This window comes from Zootoca vivipara, chromosome 12 (assembly GCF_965207765.1).
Source record: "Zootoca vivipara chromosome 12, rZooViv2.hap1.1, whole genome shotgun sequence".
Lineage (NCBI taxonomy): Eukaryota > Metazoa > Chordata > Lepidosauria > Squamata > Lacertidae > Zootoca > Zootoca vivipara.
The window spans coordinates 14,994,823-15,014,075 of record NC_142595.1 but is presented as its reverse complement, the minus strand read 5'-3'; the positions used below and the strand labels follow the sequence as shown (position 1 = coordinate 15,014,075).

Genomic DNA, 19,253 nt, shown 5'->3' with positions numbered 1-19,253 from the left:
GGACCATCCTGGGCTTTGCATCCAGGCCTTTCTGTCTTGACAATGGTCTTTAATCTAGGATGTAATGGTCCCCATTCAGAAGAGCCATGTATGCTTGGATAAAGCTTGCTGGTGGGGCCTGTGCTTCTAATTGTTGGGTTTAGGGCGAGACAAGCTAGCTTTTGTTATTTTCGGTCTGTACTCAGGTACCAAATGTGTCTTTGTATCTTTTTTTAACTGTAATTTTAAGGTAAAATTGTTCTGTTTTGTACTGTAATCTCTTAATAAAGTATTTGCTTCTATTTGCTTTTGTGGCTTCTTATTGTAAGCTTTTGCTCTGAATCTGGTGCCTGGCAGCTTGATTATGGCTAATGAGTAACTTGTGGGCTTGTGGCTGAGATGACAAAGAGTGGATCTTTGCTTTTTGTCTTGGGGAAAGTCATTGGATGTCCAGGAAAAGACTTGAGTACCCTGACTCAGACTTTTGGGTGACTTCGCAGGGGTGCTGGCAGGGTTGGTTTTCCCTGGGTATTGTTTAGTTAGAGGACATCGTGAGAAATGAATGTCTAAATCAATTAAAGAAAAACTTGGCTACAATACCACCTCTTGCTGCTTTTACCAGGTAGTGAGGATAAAGGAACAACACACTAACTCCCAGGGAAGTTCAGACATTCACATGTGCCTAAGCACGGGTCTCTATGCCTACGGCTTCCTTAGTGAAAAGAAAACAGAACAAATGTCTCTTCCCGTTTGCTCCATGACCAGCAGTGGAATTGGACTTCCTTCCCAAGACCTACACCAATGATTTAAAGCGAAAAAGATCCTAAGACCCAATAGTCATATAAGTTGACAAATAAAATTAATCAACATTTTAAAAGTGTTTATAATACAGAACACAGCACACACACAAATAAAAAGGATTCTTAGATAGCATTACAGAATACCTCTTCCCCTGTCCCCATCTCCAAGGCAAAAGGGTGTTCACACACCTTCATTGTAAAAGCAGGCCAAAATAAAACAAGAGGGATAGCAGAAAGACAGTGGTGAGGGGAAGTATCAGACACACTACCCACCAAACAGGATCCAGGGGCAGGACAACAGCACCCTTATAAGGTGATGATCCTGTTGTGTATGAAACAGGCCTTAATATTTTGTGGTATCCATTACAGCTTCTTTGTTTTCCAAATGCACCATGAAGTCCAAAAAGATTAGGGAAACCTGTCTCACAGTGACCACAGAGATTTTTAAAATAAATTGCACATAGCAATTGCAGCTTAAAAAAAACCCCACAATATAATCATACAATAAGGATAATGAGAGATTATATTGCCCACATTCTACTAGAACAAAAAACAAAGATGATAGGATAATTTATTATTTCCTCTTTATTAAGAACTCCTTGCTGTTCAGATCAGGTCTCAACAAAATGATGTAGCATTTAGGAACAAAGATGGAGCCCAGTAAGCCAGCACTGGAGGCCAAGATGGAGAAGATCTCCACAGCCACCATGTATTTCCCCTTGGTGCTCAGGTAGACCGGAACAAAGGAGATCCAAACACTACAAAACAACAACATGCTGAAAGTGATGAATTTGGCCTCATTAAAGCTGTCAGGCAGTTTCCTGGCAAAAAAGGCCACAACAAAGCTGATAATGGCCAAAAAGCCCATGTAGCCCAGGACACAGTAAAACAGGGCAACTGATCCTTCGTTACACCCTAGAATGATTTCTCTCATCACAGAGTGCATGTCGGAATCAGGGAATGGGGGAGAGGTTCCTAACCACACAGTGCAAATGCCCACTTGGATAAGGGAACAAGAAATCACAATGGAGCTTGCCAGTCTTTTCCCCACCCACTTCCTCATTCTGGATCCTGGTTTGGTGGCCACAAAGGCTAGAACCACTGTGATAGTTTTGGCCAGCACACAAGAAACGGTCACTGTGAAAACAAGTCCAAAGGCCATTTGTCGGAGCAGACAGCTCACTCTTTCTGGAGGGCTGAGGAAGATCAGTGGGCAGAGAAAGCAGAGCAGGAGGGATGTGAGGAGAGTGTAGGTGAGTTCTCGATTGTTTGCTCTGACAATGGGTGTGTCCTGGTGTTTAATGAAGATGGCTTGGACCACCAATGTGAGGAAAGAGAGAAAAAGAGAAAAACATGCTAAGCTTATCCCCAGAGGCGCTTTAAAAGACAGGAAGTTGATTGTCTTTGGAATGCATTGTGATTTATCCCTATTTGAATAGTGATCTTCACGGCACGCAGCACATTCATCCATGTCTGGAGGGAGAGGAAAAACACTCAGATTTCAGATATGTTGCAGAGCAGCTACTAATGTTGGCAGTATCTCTTCAGATTAAATTAGGAGTATCAGGCTAGATTCAAAGTGATGCATGAGACAGGCTAGATTCAAAGTGATGCATGAGAACCCTCACCTCAGCACTGTGTAATGGGTTATGTAAGGTGTTCTGTGCTGGCTTGCTAACTCCCCAGAAGCTGTGGGATAACCAGTCAGGCTTAAGTCTTATTAATGAATGAAGAGGTTAAGACCATAGAGTAAGCTGTCCTGCCAGGCTTAGCTCATCTTGGGAGGTAATAGGTCAGTGTTTCTCAACCTTGGGTCCCCAGATGTTGCTGGACTACAATTCCCATCATCCCTAGCTAGCAAGGCCAGTAGTCAAGAGTGATGGCCATAGCTGTCAAGGTTTCCCTTTTCTCGCGAGGAAGCCTATTCAGCATAAGGGAATTTCCCTTTAAAAAGGGAGAACTTGACAGCTATGGCGATGGGAGATGTAGGTCCAACAACAGCTAGGGACAAGTGCCAGCGCGTCCATTAAGGTGAACTAGGCAGTTGCCTAGGGCGCCAAAATGGAGGGAGTGCTGGCCAGCCTGCACACCCCACCCCCCGCCGCCACCCGGTGCTGCTCGCTTACTTTCACGCAGGGCTCTGCTGTGCCCAGAGGCGTCCTTCCTATTTGGCTGAGTGGCCCCATGCACCACCTCGCCCGCCCAGCAGTGAGTCCACTGCGCTCCGCTGACTCGGGAGTATCCTTGGGTCTCCTTGGAGGAGGAGGCGCCATGCCGAAAGCCCCACAGAGCTCGTCTGCCTCCTTCCTGTCCTCTCCCTGCCTGTGGCCAGCAGTGCAAGGCGCTGCTCTGTGGGGTTTTTGGCATGGCGCCTCCTCCCAACTCGCAAGTAGAGAATGTGAGTGGGAAAGAAGGTGGGAGTATTTGGGGGCAGAACCAACCTGCCGCTGGCATTCTGGCTGCTAAACGAGAAGAGCACCAACGTGCGTAAATAACTCCTTATGGCTTCTCTTGGTCGACACGGGTAAACCACATGGCAAAACTCTCTGCGGTGGCCCGACTCAGTGTGCAGGGAAAAGGCAGGCGTGGGGATTATTGTTATTGTTATTTCAATTCATACACGAGATTGAATGCTATGTATGTGTACACTTGTGCATGAATGGATACGTGTGTGACACACACACACACACACACACACCTCCAATACGATGGGGGGGGTTGTGGTTCAATGGTGGAGCATCTGCTTTACATGTAAACACTCCTTGGCATCTCCAGGTAGGGCACCCATCTGAAATCCTGAAGAGCTGCTGGAGGTCAGTGTAGACCAAACAGCTGTTTTGGGACTACAGTTCCAATCATCCCTGACCACTGGTCCTGTTAGCTAGGGATGATGGGAGTTGTAGTCCCAAAACAGCCGGAGGGCCAAGTTTGGCCATCACTGGTGTAGACCTTTGGCCAGATATTTCTGAACTACAGCTGGCACCATCTTTGGCTATTGGCCATGCTTGCTAGGGCTGATGGGAGTTGTAGTTCAGCATCCTATGGAAGGTCAAAGGTTCCCTACACCTAGTGTAGACCAGTATTGAGCTGCTAGATAGAGCAATAGTCTGATTCAGTACCAGGGATACAGGAGTGGAAGAGTGGTAGCGCTCACAGAATTGTAGAGTTGGAAAGGACCAGGGGATTCATCTAAGTCTTGCTTCTGGTTTTCCTGTTGGCTGCTGTGAGAAAAGGGTGGTGGACTGAGCCTTTGGCCAGATATGGGAAGGCCCTTCATAATCTCAGACTATTCTGAACACCCTCACAAAAATGAGTTCCCTGCAGCGTGGGAAGAAGCCAAGGGAGGTAATCAGGTTTGAATTCATTTTAGGGTTCTAAGCTGGAAGTGTCTAAGCACCTGTGCCACTCTTTGGGTGCACTGTAGTGAGAAGTACTGTTGGTCATCAGTTATGGGGAAGCACCGTAGCTCAGTGGTGGAGCACATGCTTTGCTTGCAGAAAGTCGTAAGTTCAATTGCCAACCTTTCCAATACAGTGGATCATTCTGAGTTTGCAGGGTGTGGCATGATACTTGCCCAAGGCCTTGGAGAGCCATTTCCAGGCAGCAGTGGTGGCTAGTGCCCATTGGGACTGGTAGGATGGAAGGCAGGGAGACCCAACAGTAGGCAGAACCAATGATAGGTAGAGCCAACTAATTCCACTTTTGTCCCTATTCTCTTACCTGCTGAAATCTACATTGGCAAATGGGTGGTAGTTTTTTTCCCCTGTTCTGTACCCCACCTTGGTATCTGCATTGATGAAGGGTGCGCTATAAACACTTTAAATGAATAAAATAAATACAGTGGTGCCTCGCTAGACGAATGCCCTGTAAGATGAATTTTTCGCTTAACGAAGAGATTTTTCGAGCGGAGGTTGCCCCGCAAGACAAATTCGTTTTACGAAAAATTCATCTAGCGAATCGCGGTTTCCCATAGGAATGCATTGAAATTCAATTAATGCGTTCCTATGGGCAAATAAAAATAAAAATAATATTGACTTCCACCGCTTCGTCATACAGTAAGTAAAATAATACATTTTTAGCTTAACTGTCTTTTTGTCCTTTTGTCAACACTAAAATCAATTTTTTAAAAATATTATTATTATTTCTTTTCTTTTCTTTTCTTTTCCCTTCTTTTTTTCTTTTCTTTTCATTCTTTTTTGCTTTTTCTAATTTTTCTGCTCTTCACTTTTTCCTTTTCTTTTCCTTCTATTTTTTATTTTTCTGTGTTTATCTATATAAATTGTCTATATTCTCTGATTAAAGTTTTTTTGTCATGAATGTTTTGAAACATGATTCATAAACATCTTTTTATGAATATGTGTGTGCAACTTGTACATATGTACTTTTATTTGAAATACTCAATAAAGATTTATTTAAAAAAATAAAAAAATAAAAATAAAATTCAATGCATTCCTATGGGATTCACTAGACTAATCTTTCGTTATACGAATTGACCCGTGAAACGAATTAAATTCGTCTAGTGAGGCACCACTGTATATATATGTAAGACAGCTTCGTTTGGAGGTTCTAGCAGGGGAGCGCAGCTATCGTATACCCTTGACTGAAGAACGGTACACTCCTTCTATCTGGGAAGGTCGTCCTCTTCCACCGAGCGCGCAGCTTCGGGAGGGACGCACATGGAGCGGTGAGGGAGGAAGGGGACACCCGCCTAGCCAGCCAGATCAGCCGAATCAACCCTGGCGATCAATGGGGTGACAGATGTCGCAGCCAGATCGCCCTCACATTTTAATTTATGCATTATTATGTGATTTACAGTTAATGAATTTTTCCTTTTTTTTCTTTTCTCTCCTATTCTTTTTTCTTTTTTTTTCCTTTTTTTTTCCTTTTTCCCTCTCCCCTTTTTTCTCCTTTTATTTACTGCTGGAAAATAATGTTACAGAAAATTTGACATAAGTGAAATGTATTCGGCTGTAAATATGTAAAGTAAATAAAGATTATTATGGGGGGGGGGGAAAAAAGACCGCTTCATAGGTAAGTTCAGGGCAAATCTGTATCACTCACCCATTCCTTCACGTCTCCCACACCCTTCCCCATACCGACTGCCATCCCCACAGATAGTATGATCTCAATAGGGTCTCTTATCACTACTCTGGGCCCCGGGGGCTTCTTGTCAACTTGAAATGAGAAGAGGGAAGATGCTGGAAGAAGACCAAAATTCTTTAAAAGAATTTGGGGCACAGGAGTGTCTGGTCATATGAGAAGCCACATAGGAAGTGGAGATAAAGGGGCATTTTGTGTTCACTTGGAGGGCATTGAAGCCAATTTTATAATTGCATTGTTATTTTTACTGCAAAGTATCAGCTGCTTTCTACACAAGAAGTCTGTTAAGTGACTTACAAAATGCTAAGAGCATAAAGCATGTCCCACACAATTCTCTCTCCTGTTTCATCCTCACTACAACCCTGTAGGTAGTTTAGGTTGAGAGATAGTAAATAGTCTAAGTCTAACTTCATAGCTCTGGAGATGAGAACTCCTAGTTCTGGTCTGACAGTCTAATGCACTAGATCAGGGGGTCCCCAGACTACGGCCCGCAGGCCAGATGCGGCCCAATTGGCCTCCCAATCCGGCCCACGACGACCCCCGCCGCCCGCTGCCGCTGCCTGTTCTTACGGCGCGCAGCGCAGCGGCGCAATTCCACTTCCAGGTCGGAAAAATCGCCAGTTCCACTTCCAGGTCGGAAAAATGACCAGAAGAGGTCATTTCCGGTGCACGACCGGGTTGGGGGAGGCCCATACGCATGCGCACAAACGATTTTCGGCGATTTTTCCGACCTGGAAGCGCGCCACCGTGCGATCGGCGCAGTGGGCACCGGCCCAAAGCCGGGTAAGTCTGGGGACCCCTGCACTAGATCATGGGTAGGCAAACTAAGGCCTGGGGGCAGGATCCGGCCAAATCGCCTTCTAAATCCAGCCCGCAGACGGTCCGGGAATCAGCTTGTTTTTACATGAGTAGAATGTGTGCTTTTATTTAAAATGCATCTCTGGGTTATTTGTGGGGCATAGGAATTCATTCAATTTTTTTCTTCAAAATATAGTCCGGCCCCCCACAAGGTCTGAGGGACAGTGGGCCGGCCCCCTGCTGAAAAAGTTGATTAACAAAAAATTGTCCAGTAGCACCTTAGAGACCAACTAAGTTTGTTCTGGGTATAAGCTTTCGTGTGCATGCACACTTCACCTGAAGAAGTGTGCATGCATACAAAAGCTTATAGCCAGAACAAACTTGGAACATGTAGCAGAGATCATGGTTACAAGGAACAGGTTGGATGAGAAATACACCTGTGTTTGAAATATGATTGGCGGGGGGGGGGGAGAAGGTGATCTTGCCTAGGGCGCAAAAAACCCTAGCACCGGCCCTGCTGGGGACCCAAGGTTGAGAAACACTGTACAGTACTAGGTAATCAAGCCTCCGAGTCCTAAGTCTACATTAGAAGCTCAGAGTTTGATGATGTCTGAACTGCTTGTTCCAAGCTCAGACTGTGTGGCTGTTACAAGCCATTCTTGTGCTCCTATACCAATAATTTATGTACAGTGGTACCTCGACAACGGAACGCTTTGACTTTGAAGGTTTCGGCTTCCGAAGTCGACAACCCTGGAAGTCTTTTTGCCCCGCGCGCCGCGCACGCGCCTGCGCAAAGCGGTGCACGCGCGGTCGGCGCATACGCAGAAGCGGCGCTTCAACAACCGAAGACCTCGACTTACGAAGACGGCCGCGGAACGGATCGTCTTCGTAAGTCGAGGTACCACTGTACTTTTATTACTGTAGCTAATCCAAGTTTTACTTGAAATTTTAATAGTAGTAACCCAATTTTTAACTTACCAATTTCTAACTTACCAATAAAGCTCTAACCGCTTATATATTGCCATGCTTTACTTTTCTTAATATTTTTGTGTGGGGATGGCAGATGCCCCCCACCTCAGCATAAGACACCACAGCGTGCCTAGCCGCCATGCCCACTCTCTGACCTTTGCCTCCCTCACAGACAGCTTTGCTTAATGTTTCACTTGGCTGGAGTGTGACAGTTGGATCAGACTTTGTCTGACATCAGGGGAAACACCTGCCTGACATGTATATCGCTAACGCTAGAAATGTGCCCTTGCTGGAAATATGTTAAGTTTAGGGTGGTTTCCCTACTGTTTCCAACTGTTTCGATTTGGATTTGGATTTGATATCCCGCTTTATCACTACCCGAAGGAGTCTCAAAGCGGCTAACAATCTCCTTTCCCCTCCTCCCCCACAACAGACACCCTGTGAGGCGAGTGAGGCTGTGAGGCGAGTGAGGCTGAGAGACTTCAGAGAAGTGTGACTAGCCCAAGGTCACCCAGCAGCTGCATGTGGAGGAACGGAGACGCGAACCCGGTTCCCCAGATTACGAGTGTACCGCTCTTAACCACTACACCACACTGGCTCTGCTAATAAAAAGAGGCTCTGCAAAGCTAGCCGGCAGCTTGCTTGCTCCTGCACAGCTCACATGCATTCAGCTCCCATGTCGTCCTCCCTTATTTCTTGATTTTTTATTTTAAATCTCTGCTGGGATTCTCTAACCAAAAAGTACTTGTCCCATACCTGGATCTTGGCATTCTCCTTTATATACAGTGGTACCTCTACTTACGAATAACTCTACTTATGAATATTTCTACTTACGAATGGAGCTCCGTCCGCCATCTTGGATGCGGTTTAGATAGGAATTTTTCTACTTACGAATTTTTAGATAGGGTTGCTTCTACTTACGAATTTTTTCTCCCAATGCATTCCTATGGGATTCGACTCACAATTTTTTTCGACTTACAAATGTGTGTTCGGAACGCATTAAATTCGTAAGTAGAGGTACCACTGTACCTGTTTTTTCCTTGTCACCAATCAATCAATTCAATTTTATTCGACCGTCAGTCAGAAATAAACATTTATCCATACAAAATTTAAAACATCTAGACATTTAACATCTAAACATCTAAAAAACTTAAAACTGAAACCGACAGTAAATTAGGCTATACATTTAGACCCATGTCGGTGCTGTCAATTTTAAGCTTATGACGCTTGTGCAGTTTAGTTGGTCAATGGGGGTAACTATAAATAGAAACCATCCTTCTCTGAAGCTAAGGAAAGTGTCTTATACTAAGTCAGTTCTTATACTAAGTGTCTTATACTAAGTCAAATCTCTGACAAAGATGAGATCTTGGGTTATTATTAAGGTCCATATTCCTTTATGGGGGCTGTCTGCCAATAGGGATGGAGGAGAACTTTGGTTTTGTTGCCCTTTGAATGGGAAGGTTATCTAAATTTCACTCCTTTCACCAACATATGAACCCAAATACTCTTGCCCTGAAGTACGTGTAGTTCTCTAAAAATGTGTGCTGCCATTCTCCAACCAAACAATATGTACCAATTGTTTGCTTGATCTTTTCCATAACTTCTAAAATGACGTATAGTTTGAAAAGTATACCACTTGTGTCTCTTACCCTTTTGGGATGAAATCTTGCCTTGAGGACAAGGAGCACAATTATAGCAGCAGAATGGCTCCCCTTCCTTCTTCTCCTTGCTGGAACCAGGAGGACAACTTGGATTGCACACAGAAAGGGGTGGAACCTGCCCATTTAAATAAACGCTTAAAAAAATTAGCACAGAGAAATTAATAGCATGTTTGCTTTCTGTTTTCCAACCCACAGCTAGAAGTAAGAAGACACTGAACTACTTATTCCAAAGGCAGGACCAAACTGACCATTTTTTAGCCCCCTTCAGGCACCCGAAAAGCCACAAGAGGAAAACCACAACATCACTTTTGTACTCAGTTCCTGCTTGTGGGTTTACCAGAGACAGCCATTGGCCTGATCCAGCAAGCACATCTAATGTAATTTAGAAGAAAATGTTTTGAATGAGGCTAGAAAACCAGGTATGTGCTGGGCTGATGATCTATAAGTGCGTAATATTTTGTTTTCCTGTATCTCATGGATGTTGGAATTATGCCCCACCTGGTGAAAACTTCTGTGCCACACCATTCTGTTGTCATCAATGGAGAATTCCTGACCTGGGGCAGCCTCCAAATCCATCCTTCCAACCTTGACTCTCATGAAGGAGTTATTTGGAAAAGTGACCATGTTAGTAATATCAAAGCCAGCTTGTACTTCCCTGTTCTCACCAAAAGATACCGTTTCTCCAGCAGAGTTGTTAAAGGAGACACTCCTAAGGAAGGGATGGATCTGCATTGAAAGTAAAACAGAAACTATGAAGTAATGCCTCCAAATAGTCAGTATTTTCTGGGGTGGATTTAGGCACATGCCAGAATATTAGGTTTGCAGAAGTAAAAGCGCTTTGTCACATGTTTTGTGGTTTTAAAAATGGTTGGGGAAGTGACCACCACGTAACCTTTGTGCAAGCAAATTTCAGAAAAAGTGAGAATCTAGGGGTACCCAAAGCTACTCTCCGCAAAATCACTACCTTCTTAAACATTCCCTCCCTCAATCCAGAATTTCTCGTGCCGTTTTCTTTTTGAAGAATCCATACAATGAGAGAGCCCATACTGATGGAGGGAAGTTTGGGAAGACAGTGATGTGAAGAATGTCATACGGGTAGCAGAGAATTAACGGAGGTGCGGGAAGGTTACTACCGTATCTACATTAAATGGCAGTATGGATGAGCCCTGTGTTGCAAGGGGTGATTACTTTTGATTTAATAATTGTGTTAGTTTTGTCCCTTTCCAAAAACAAATGTTGAGCACACAAGGTAGCTTAAAATAATGTTTCCCTATCCAATGTCTTTTTTTAAATCAACATCCAGCATGGATGGACAAATTAAATGACAATTCTGGGGTGTTTATGTTTTAGTTTTTTATTTATTTTATCCGATTGGAGTGCTGGGTGGTAATCTACACTAATTTCCAGGTTACTGTCCATGTCAAGTAAATTGTATCTCATGGAAGGCACTACCTGCCAAGGCTGTAGCATTAGAAGCTCCTGCATCCCTCCTTCCACCGCTGCCCTGTGTTTGGTCCTCGACAAGAACATGGCATGTAGGGCATGTGCTATGGCATAGACAGCATTATAGAGACTGTAGCTGTGGCCACCTATGATCATCTCAAAAGCAGATGAAGGGAGATCTTCCAGCTTCTCCTCTCCAGTGCAGGTGTCACTGGTCTGCTCCTCCGTATTGGAGTTTGGAAATAAACAGAGAAAGACTTGTGCCCAGAACTGCTTGACAAAGCCATTTCCATTTGCCTCCAAAGGATTTTGTACCTGAAGAAAGGCTTTGAATCCTTGTACCACATTTGAATGAACTGCAAAGGAGAGGGAACCCTGGAAGGCTTGCATATCCCAACTCATTTGATAGGCCAATGCTGTGAACTCCAGCTGTGCCGTCAGAATCCATACCTTGCCCACAGATGTCTTGGTCACATTTTCCAATTCACCAAGAGCTACTATTGCTCTCAAGCCAAGCATGGACTTTGTTTCTCCATAGAAAACAACAACTTTGGCGTTACTTTCCATAACAACATGATAGATTTGGATCCATTGGGAATACATGGCATAATACTCAGTCAAATATGTGGTTTTCAGGGTTTTCTCTGAGAAGGCCAAGCAAATGCCTTTCTGGGACAGCAGAGGTTTCAGGGTCTGAACAAATCTCTCTCCGCTGTCATTATCTCCAGCGAGCAACCCAACCCACGTCCAACCAAAGTGCAAAAGTAACTCAACAATCCCAGTGTACTGATGGGCTTCGTTTGGCACCATCCGGTAAAAGGGAGTGGATTGGCTTTCATCGGTATACTCTAGAGCAAAGGAACCATAAGTGAGCTAGAAGGAAATAAAGGGACATAAATATAGTAGAAGGAATTGGTATGTGCACCTCTAGCGGATGTCGTGGCAAAGACAATTGTAATGACAGTAGGGAGTTCTCTTTACCTCACTCTCCCATGGACAAGGGAGTAAAAAAAAAAAGCAACTTCCCTAGACTCTCTGGCCCATGAGGCAGTGCCAGGGAGGGGAAAGGATGAGAAGCCAACAGCCACTGGTCTGAGAGCATTTCCAGATAATCTTATTATTGAATATTCACCATGATTTGTTTTCACAACGTTTGTGGGGTGGTTACATGATGCCAGCTATTTATTTAGCATTCAATCTGATTTATTTGCAAGCTGGCTAGGCAAGTCCACTTACCTACAATGCAGCCTGGCCATGGCCCCATATCAGCAATCTGGAGGCCGCCTGTGGAGAACGGCAGGCCTGCCTGCAGATTGGCCCAATGGCAGGCAGGCCTGGGTCCAGGGATTTCCCAGGGGGCAGGCCTAACCAGCCAATGAGTATTGCAGAAACCCAGTTCTGAGCTGCACACTTTAGAGAGATGGGGCAGGTGGTACAAGAGAACTGAGGTAGATCGGAGGGTGCTGCCAGAGAACCCCAGTGGGCTGGGTATACCCCAATTAATGATAGGTTGCAGAAATGTTCCGCCAATCCATGCAGTACTCCCTGAGCTGTATTAAATTGCTCGAGCCTAATTTTCAGTTCGGTTAGGGGACCCTGGCATGTACCCTGTACAGAGACAGCTGGCACAATTTTGACATATGGTCCAAATTCCAGATTCAGTTCAAAGTCCTGATATTTACATTTAAAGCCCTGAATGGTTTGGAATCCAGACAGTGAACAAACTGCCCTCCTTTGTAAGTCATAACTATTTCTCTAGTGTACAAAACCTATTGTGCAGAACCTCTGGATAGAAAAGATCATGGAGGATGAGTGTGAAATGCCCAAGGCAGTATCTTACCTGGGGGATCTTGTAGATGCCCAGTATGTCTGCCAAGTAGACCGAGGTATCAAAGTCAAGCCCCCCAATAACTGCCATCAGATGTTTCTGGGTGTCACACTTGTAGTTGGGCATAAGTGTAGAGGGAAGGTTCAGAGCAGCCCTGTAGGTCATCCTTTGATTGAAGTAACTGTCATAGATATGGAATCCCAATGTGATATTAGGCAAGATCTTGGGGTTCTCATTGATCTCCTTGACAGCAAAGGCCAAGGCCAGAATATGCTGGTAGTTCTTTGGCACCACACTGCAATGAGAATTTTATGCTGGTTTCTTGGGAGATATGCTGTGGATTTTTTAAAAGGCCTTATGAAGATTCTTCAGCATTTTAGTGCAATTTTCTCCTAATACACACATTTTATGCAATATTGCCTAATATACACAAATTTACATTTTTACACAAAAAATAATGTGTTTTGTGCGCTACTTTCACTAATATTTTGTTGACACTTTACCCCAGTATATGCATTTTTATATACATTACTTGGCTTGAGAACCGTGTTGCAAAATTTAGATAAGTGAATTTCGAGGGATGGCTGTATTTTTGTTCTTATATTGTTTTGGCGCACACAAATTTTGGCAGGTTCATGTTTAAATGTGAGCTGAATTTAATTTCTCCCCCACCCTTAATAAGGCGATACTGATATTTTCATTGGGGTCTTACATGTGCTTGACGACACTTTCTAAAAACTCATCATTTTCAGACCTGTGACACATTTTTCACCAGGACTTTGTTCTAAGCCTGACTTAAATGAGAACACCTGGGAGAAGAAGAAGAAGAAGAAGAAGAAGAAGAAGAAGAAGAAGAAGAAGAAGAAGAAGAAGAAGAAGAAGAAGAAGAAGAAGAAGAAGAAGAGGAGGAGGAGGAGGAGGAGGAGGAGGAGGAGGAAGTCCACCAGGAGGAGGAGGAGGGGGAAGTCCACCTCAGAGGAGAGGTGGGATTTTAATAATCTTCATTTCAAACTCCTTTGAGGTGCAATTCAATATTCAGAGCAAAGAAGAGCTTCCTATCTCATCGCCAATGCATTCTTTTCTTTACACACTTTAAAATCTGGATAGAATAATGGTAGCAGGGCTTAAAGAAGAACACAGAAGACAGGAGGATTTCTGTTTCCTTCTCCACCCCTCCCAACACCCCAGCACACTGTATAGCAGGTCAGGGCTTCTAGAGAACATGAAAGCAAGAAAAATCCTGCTGTGCCATTACAAAGGCCTATTTAGTCCAGCATTCTATTCTCTAAGTGGCCAACAAAATAATTATGGGAAGCTCAAAAGGAGGATCCGAGTGCAGCAGCGGTCTACCCACGTACAATTTCTAACAACTTGTAGAGAGACGCACATAGTCTCCAACAATGGATCTAGTATGCAGCAATCATATCTAGCAGCCACTGATATTCCTAGCCCACATGGCTTTGCCTAATCCTCTTTTAGGGCCATCCCAGTTGGACACCACCACCCACTACTGGTAGCAACACATCCCATAATTTAATTGTGCATTGTGTGAAGAAGCACTTTCTTTTGTCTGTCCTGAATCTTTCACCATTCAACTTCATGGAATGACCCAAAAAAAATCTCGTCTTATGAAAGAGGAAGGAAAACTTCCCTCTATCTACTTATTCCACAGCGGGTATAATTTTATACACTACTACCAGATCTTCTTTTACTCGCCATTTGTCTACAGTAAAAAGTTGTGACCTTTCCTTATGGGAGAGTGGCTTCAACCCCTTCACTATTTTAGCTGTTCTTTCCAGACATGGAGCTTTAGAAAATTCAGGGCAAAATGTGAATGAGCCCCTTCTCACTCTTCTCTTGATGCCTCTCTACCCTGTCCGCTCACAGATCTCTGTCACTTTCCTCCTCATCTCCTCTCAGCCAACCCCAACATAAAGCTGTTCGTTATTATACTTTTCTTGCTCTCCCACTCCATATTTTTTTAACTTTATCACCACCATCATCACCACCACCATTATTATAATTTTCTCTGGCTCTTGAGGGCAATGGGCAATCAGGAAGGTGTCGGGGTTGGGAGACATTTCAGTTTTTTCTACAGCAGCAAAATGTCCAGTGCCAGCTCCTCCCTCAACTACTGCAAATGTTCCCCCACACACACACACCTTTGCCTGGAAGTAAATCCCACTTAAATCAGTGGAACTTGCTTCTGAGTAAGCATACTTAGAGTTGAGGGATGATTGTGTATCATCTGGTAATCTGATATTTGAAGTTCTTACAAGAGATTAAGCAGTTGATGTGTGGCTAGCATTTCTTTGAAGTCTTCTTTATCCAAAGCAACAAAGAGGTGAGAGGCAAGTCCACCAATGATGAAGTCACCAGGCCAGTAGTATTCATGTGGAATCCTAAGCATGGTGCAACTAGTCATATGTTTGCACACTGTATGTGGCAAAAGGAAGAGAATGGACAGAATAAACATCAGCATACTGAGGCAATTTTTTTCTCTTTTCTGACACCCTTATTTCCATCTGGAAAATGACCATTAGCTTCAGGACCAGGCTCACTACAATATTCTGCCCTGGCATAAACAGCACTTATCTACCAACAAACAGATTAAAATCCTATCTTACAACTCTTCCAGAGAAAAGCAGAAATCTAGTTTTTTACTCTTCCCTCACCCTTGCTCGGAATGGCAGGGAGGGTTTTTCTAAAGACTTCTGCTTGTGTTCTCTGAAAATCTATGGGGACCTTATCCCAAAGGAGATTCAGTAATGACAACTGTGATAATTATATATGAGGTCCTTTTGTGTGAGGAACAGCAACAGAATGGAGTAAAAGCATGTTTGTGACATTTCATCAAAAGCAGACCTTGCTATGGAATTGCTCATTAAGTCTCCATAATAAAATTAAATATAATATTTTTTTTTCTTTGTAGTAAGCAATAGACGATATTGTCACGGTTTACAACATTACATAATTTTCTCGTGTGTGTGTTGATTATAGTACTCACTGGTTTAGCAATTAAAAAAGAAAAAAAAATCTTAAAATTTATTCTATTATCCCTTCTGATATATTGGGGGAGGTGTCTTGTTTGCTGATTTAGGGGTGAGGTGTCTTCATTTATCAGTATATTCTAAATTTTTCTAATAATTCTAATTACCTTTACTGTATATTATTGTTGTGAGAAAGCTTTCATACTTCCTTTTGAGCTTCATCATCTCATTCATTAGATTTCTTTTTTGTTCCCTCCTTTTTACACGCAAGAAATCAATAGGCCTCTTGCTTTTGCAAACATACCATTCTTTTTTCCCTTTTTTTTAAATTTTAAAATAATCTTTATTGAGGTTAAAAATACAAAACATAAGAACTAATAATAATAAAATATCACAAAGAAAATAATACAAATATTCCAAATGAACCAGATAAATAAACTAAAACATTAATCGAAAATTATACATAAATCAAAAATTTTATCTCCAATATCTCTTCTGAATCAACTATATTTCATGAACCAATATTTACATCCTTCATTTATAAACCGACTTCCACTTGTCTTCTTTCCGGACTAAAAGTCTCATACCTTTTTACACTGCTTCACTTAGTTTCCAATCTTTAATCTGTGCGAGATGTTAGAAGTAAATCCAAGTTTTTATCATGGGGCACTGCTTTTTTTAGATATTCGCCAAAAATTTTCCCAGTTTTGAACAATTTTTTTATTATTTCCCCCTCTAAGTACATTTGTTAATTCTGCTAATTCCACATAGTTTAATAATTTCTTTTGCCATTCTCCAATTTTGGGGATTTCTTCTTCTTTCCAATATTTTGCAAGTAAAATTCTTGCTGCTGCTGTTGCGTATAAAATAACTTTCTCATCCTGTTTCTTTACCTCTTCCCCCACCATTCCTAATAGAAAGAGCTCTGGATTTTTTTTTAATATATTATACTTACATATCTTTTTTAACTCATCTAATATCACATTCCAGAATGTTTTAACTTTATCACAGTGCCACCATATGTGCGTAAATGTCCCCACTTCTTTTTTACATCTCCAGCAGAGATTATCTTTGGTTTTGTACATTTTTTGTATTTTTACCGGCGTGAGGTTAGGTACCACTTGTAAAACATTTTTACTATATTTTCCTTAATATCCTCTGATGCCGTAAATCTCCACGATGTTTTCCACAGCCTTTCCCAGCTTTCCATTTGTATGGGCTTTCCCAGATCTATTGCCCATTTTGTCATGGTCTCCTTCACTGTTTCATCTTTTAGATCCCATTCTAATAATATACAGTATTATACATTTTAGAAACAACTTTCCTACTGCTTTGTAACAAATTGGTTTCTAATAGAGAGGGTTCGGCCAGGAAGCCATTCTTTGTGTAATCTTCATTAAATCTGCTATTTATTTGATGATATTGCAGCCATCCCGTTAAGTAATGTTTTACATCCTCATATTTTTTCATCTTCAATTTGCCTTCTTTTTCTTCCAATAAATCTTTATATTTTCCCCATTTTCCTTCTGAATTTGTTTTTTTAATTGTAATTATTTCTTTTTTTATAATAATTTTTATTAATTTTATACAAACAAGACAAACAAAACATACAATATAACACTGTCCCTTCGTTTTCCCTCCACCCACCGGTCCACCTCTGCCACCGGTAGTACCCGTGTGCGTTAAGAATCAACGGGGTCCATTATAAGTTGGGTTTGGCCTCCCCCCACATCCCCTCCCTGCCACTGAAAGGACAGGAATGGAGGAGCTCTGAGGATTGGTTTCCCCCAGCTCTTTCATAAACATACTTAAACAAATACAAAGACTACAACAATAGGGAAAAATATAACTTCCCAATTCTTATTATCTTAACATTGTAATTGTGACTTCCTCGATACTCTTCCTCCTGGTTTTCCTGACAATCTCTAATTACTTATGGCGGGTTTTCTATTCCAATTCAAAATCCTTTTCTTATAATGTTAACTCAATCCTCCTCCTTTTCCATGCTGCCCTCCCACCGGCCCCCTCCTGCCACAAGAGGAACCCGTAGGGCACAGCACTTCCAAGGTTCTATTGTTGTGTCTGGGTTTCTTTCCACCCCCTCCTCACCCCTCTGGGCACCCCCTGCCACTGGGTGCCTCAGAGTAAGGAGAGGAGGGTAAGCAGCTCTCTGCCCAGACACCTATCTGAACTCACAAAAATTAGTATTAAACCTAAAAATTCTTTCCTCAGCCATTCTTCTAACTCCCTCCAGAAAACACATCTTTTTTTCCCCCTTTTTTACCCTCCATCCCCTCCCCCTAAGTCCTTTCCCCCGATTGGATCAGCATTTCCGTTAGCAAGCCAAGATTTCGAAAACCGTCTTTCAAAAGCCAAAACAAAACCATTTAACTAAAATTTTCACCCCATACCAGTTCTTTCCCAGTTCCATCTCCAGGCCTTTGTCCCCCCCTGCCCCTGTCCTTCCCATCCCTCAATAACACCACCCCACATTTTAGCCCCTCCAGGGTCTTCAGTTCCATTGATCTTCACGTTCCTTTGCTTCTCATTTTCTTGCTCTGCTTGTTTTTCTTCCTTTTGAAATTCATGCTTTGCTTCATCCCAAACATATTTTTTATAGTCTAAGTCCCCTTCAAGATTCTCATCAGGTTGTTTCTCCTCACACACAGTCTCAAGCTCAACAGTCTCCAAATCCAAATTATCCTCTAAGTCCTGAACTTGGACTTCAGCCTCAACTGATGATAAATTGGGATGTTGCCGTTCCTTGTAGATGTCCTCCCATGTTTGTAGGTAGTTCAGCACAGCCTCCTGGAAGGCTCGAGAATACTTTGTTTTCATACTTCTCTTAACCGCAGACAAACAGGAGATAGGGAGCAAAGGGTGCTGGAAAATTCCTTCCTGTTAGACGATCGACTCCATTTTGGCTGTTCTTTTCCTTTGTCTTTAACTCAATCACAAATCCATTCTTAATTCCAATTTAAATAGTTCTACCACATTTTCAGTCAATTTTTACTGTTCACAGCAATACAATAAATCCACCCGGTCTTTTGACAGTTTGACAGCTTTTGACAGCTGTCAAAGCGCTCTTCCCCTTAATAATGCTGTACCTCAAGGGGTGCCGGACTCGGGAGCTGAGAAGGTTCAAAAAAGTCTTTCTTTCTCTCGGGTCCACCGTCCCAGAAACTTTTTCATCTTTCGGCTTAGGTTTATTTAAAGCGCCTCCCGGTTTGCCATTAGGAAGAGACCGACTTCCGTTTCTTTAAAGTCTCTCCTATTTTTCCAATTGATGATTTTAAAGTCCAAATAAAAATTCCACTTACTTTATGGAAACCTTTAATTTTGTTCGGAAGAATCCGCCGCTTGCCGGGTCAGGACTCGGAGCTTCGCTTCTCGGAGGTAAGATATAGCCCAAAATGGCTCCCGCGGTTCCACCCCGCCGGCTCTCGATCGCTCTACTGAGCTCTCGGGCAGCGGGGGATCCGCAAAACGGAGCAGCCGCTGGGCGCGTGAGTCACCGGGACTCTCTACCCGGTGTTTTTACGGGGAGTCCGCTTGCTCTGCGGACTTCCCCCCCCTCCGCGAGGCCAGGGACTTCGGCACGCGAAGTCCCTGCGTCCTTCTCTCCGCCGCGACAGACCGGAAGTCTAATTGTAATTATTTCTATTAGTGATGCCCATTTTGGTGT

General features: G+C 43.0%; 1 protein-coding gene across 1 annotated transcript; it reads right to left on the bottom strand.

The window, feature by feature from the left end:
- Positions 1–1,353: 1,353 nt before the first annotated feature.
- Positions 1,354–15,063, bottom strand: LOC118094587 (vomeronasal type-2 receptor 26-like). The gene is made up of 6 exons (XM_088655099.1): positions 14,855–15,063; positions 12,591–12,873; positions 10,760–11,623; positions 9,806–10,033; positions 9,296–9,422; positions 1,354–2,252 (listed from the first exon to the last, which is right to left on the bottom strand). The coding sequence occupies exons 1-6, from the start codon at positions 15,058–15,060 to the stop codon at positions 1,354–1,356; spliced, it is 2,607 nt and encodes an 868-aa protein (XP_088511225.1). The 5' UTR covers positions 15,061–15,063.
- Between the last annotated feature and the right edge of the window lie 4,190 nt (positions 15,064–19,253).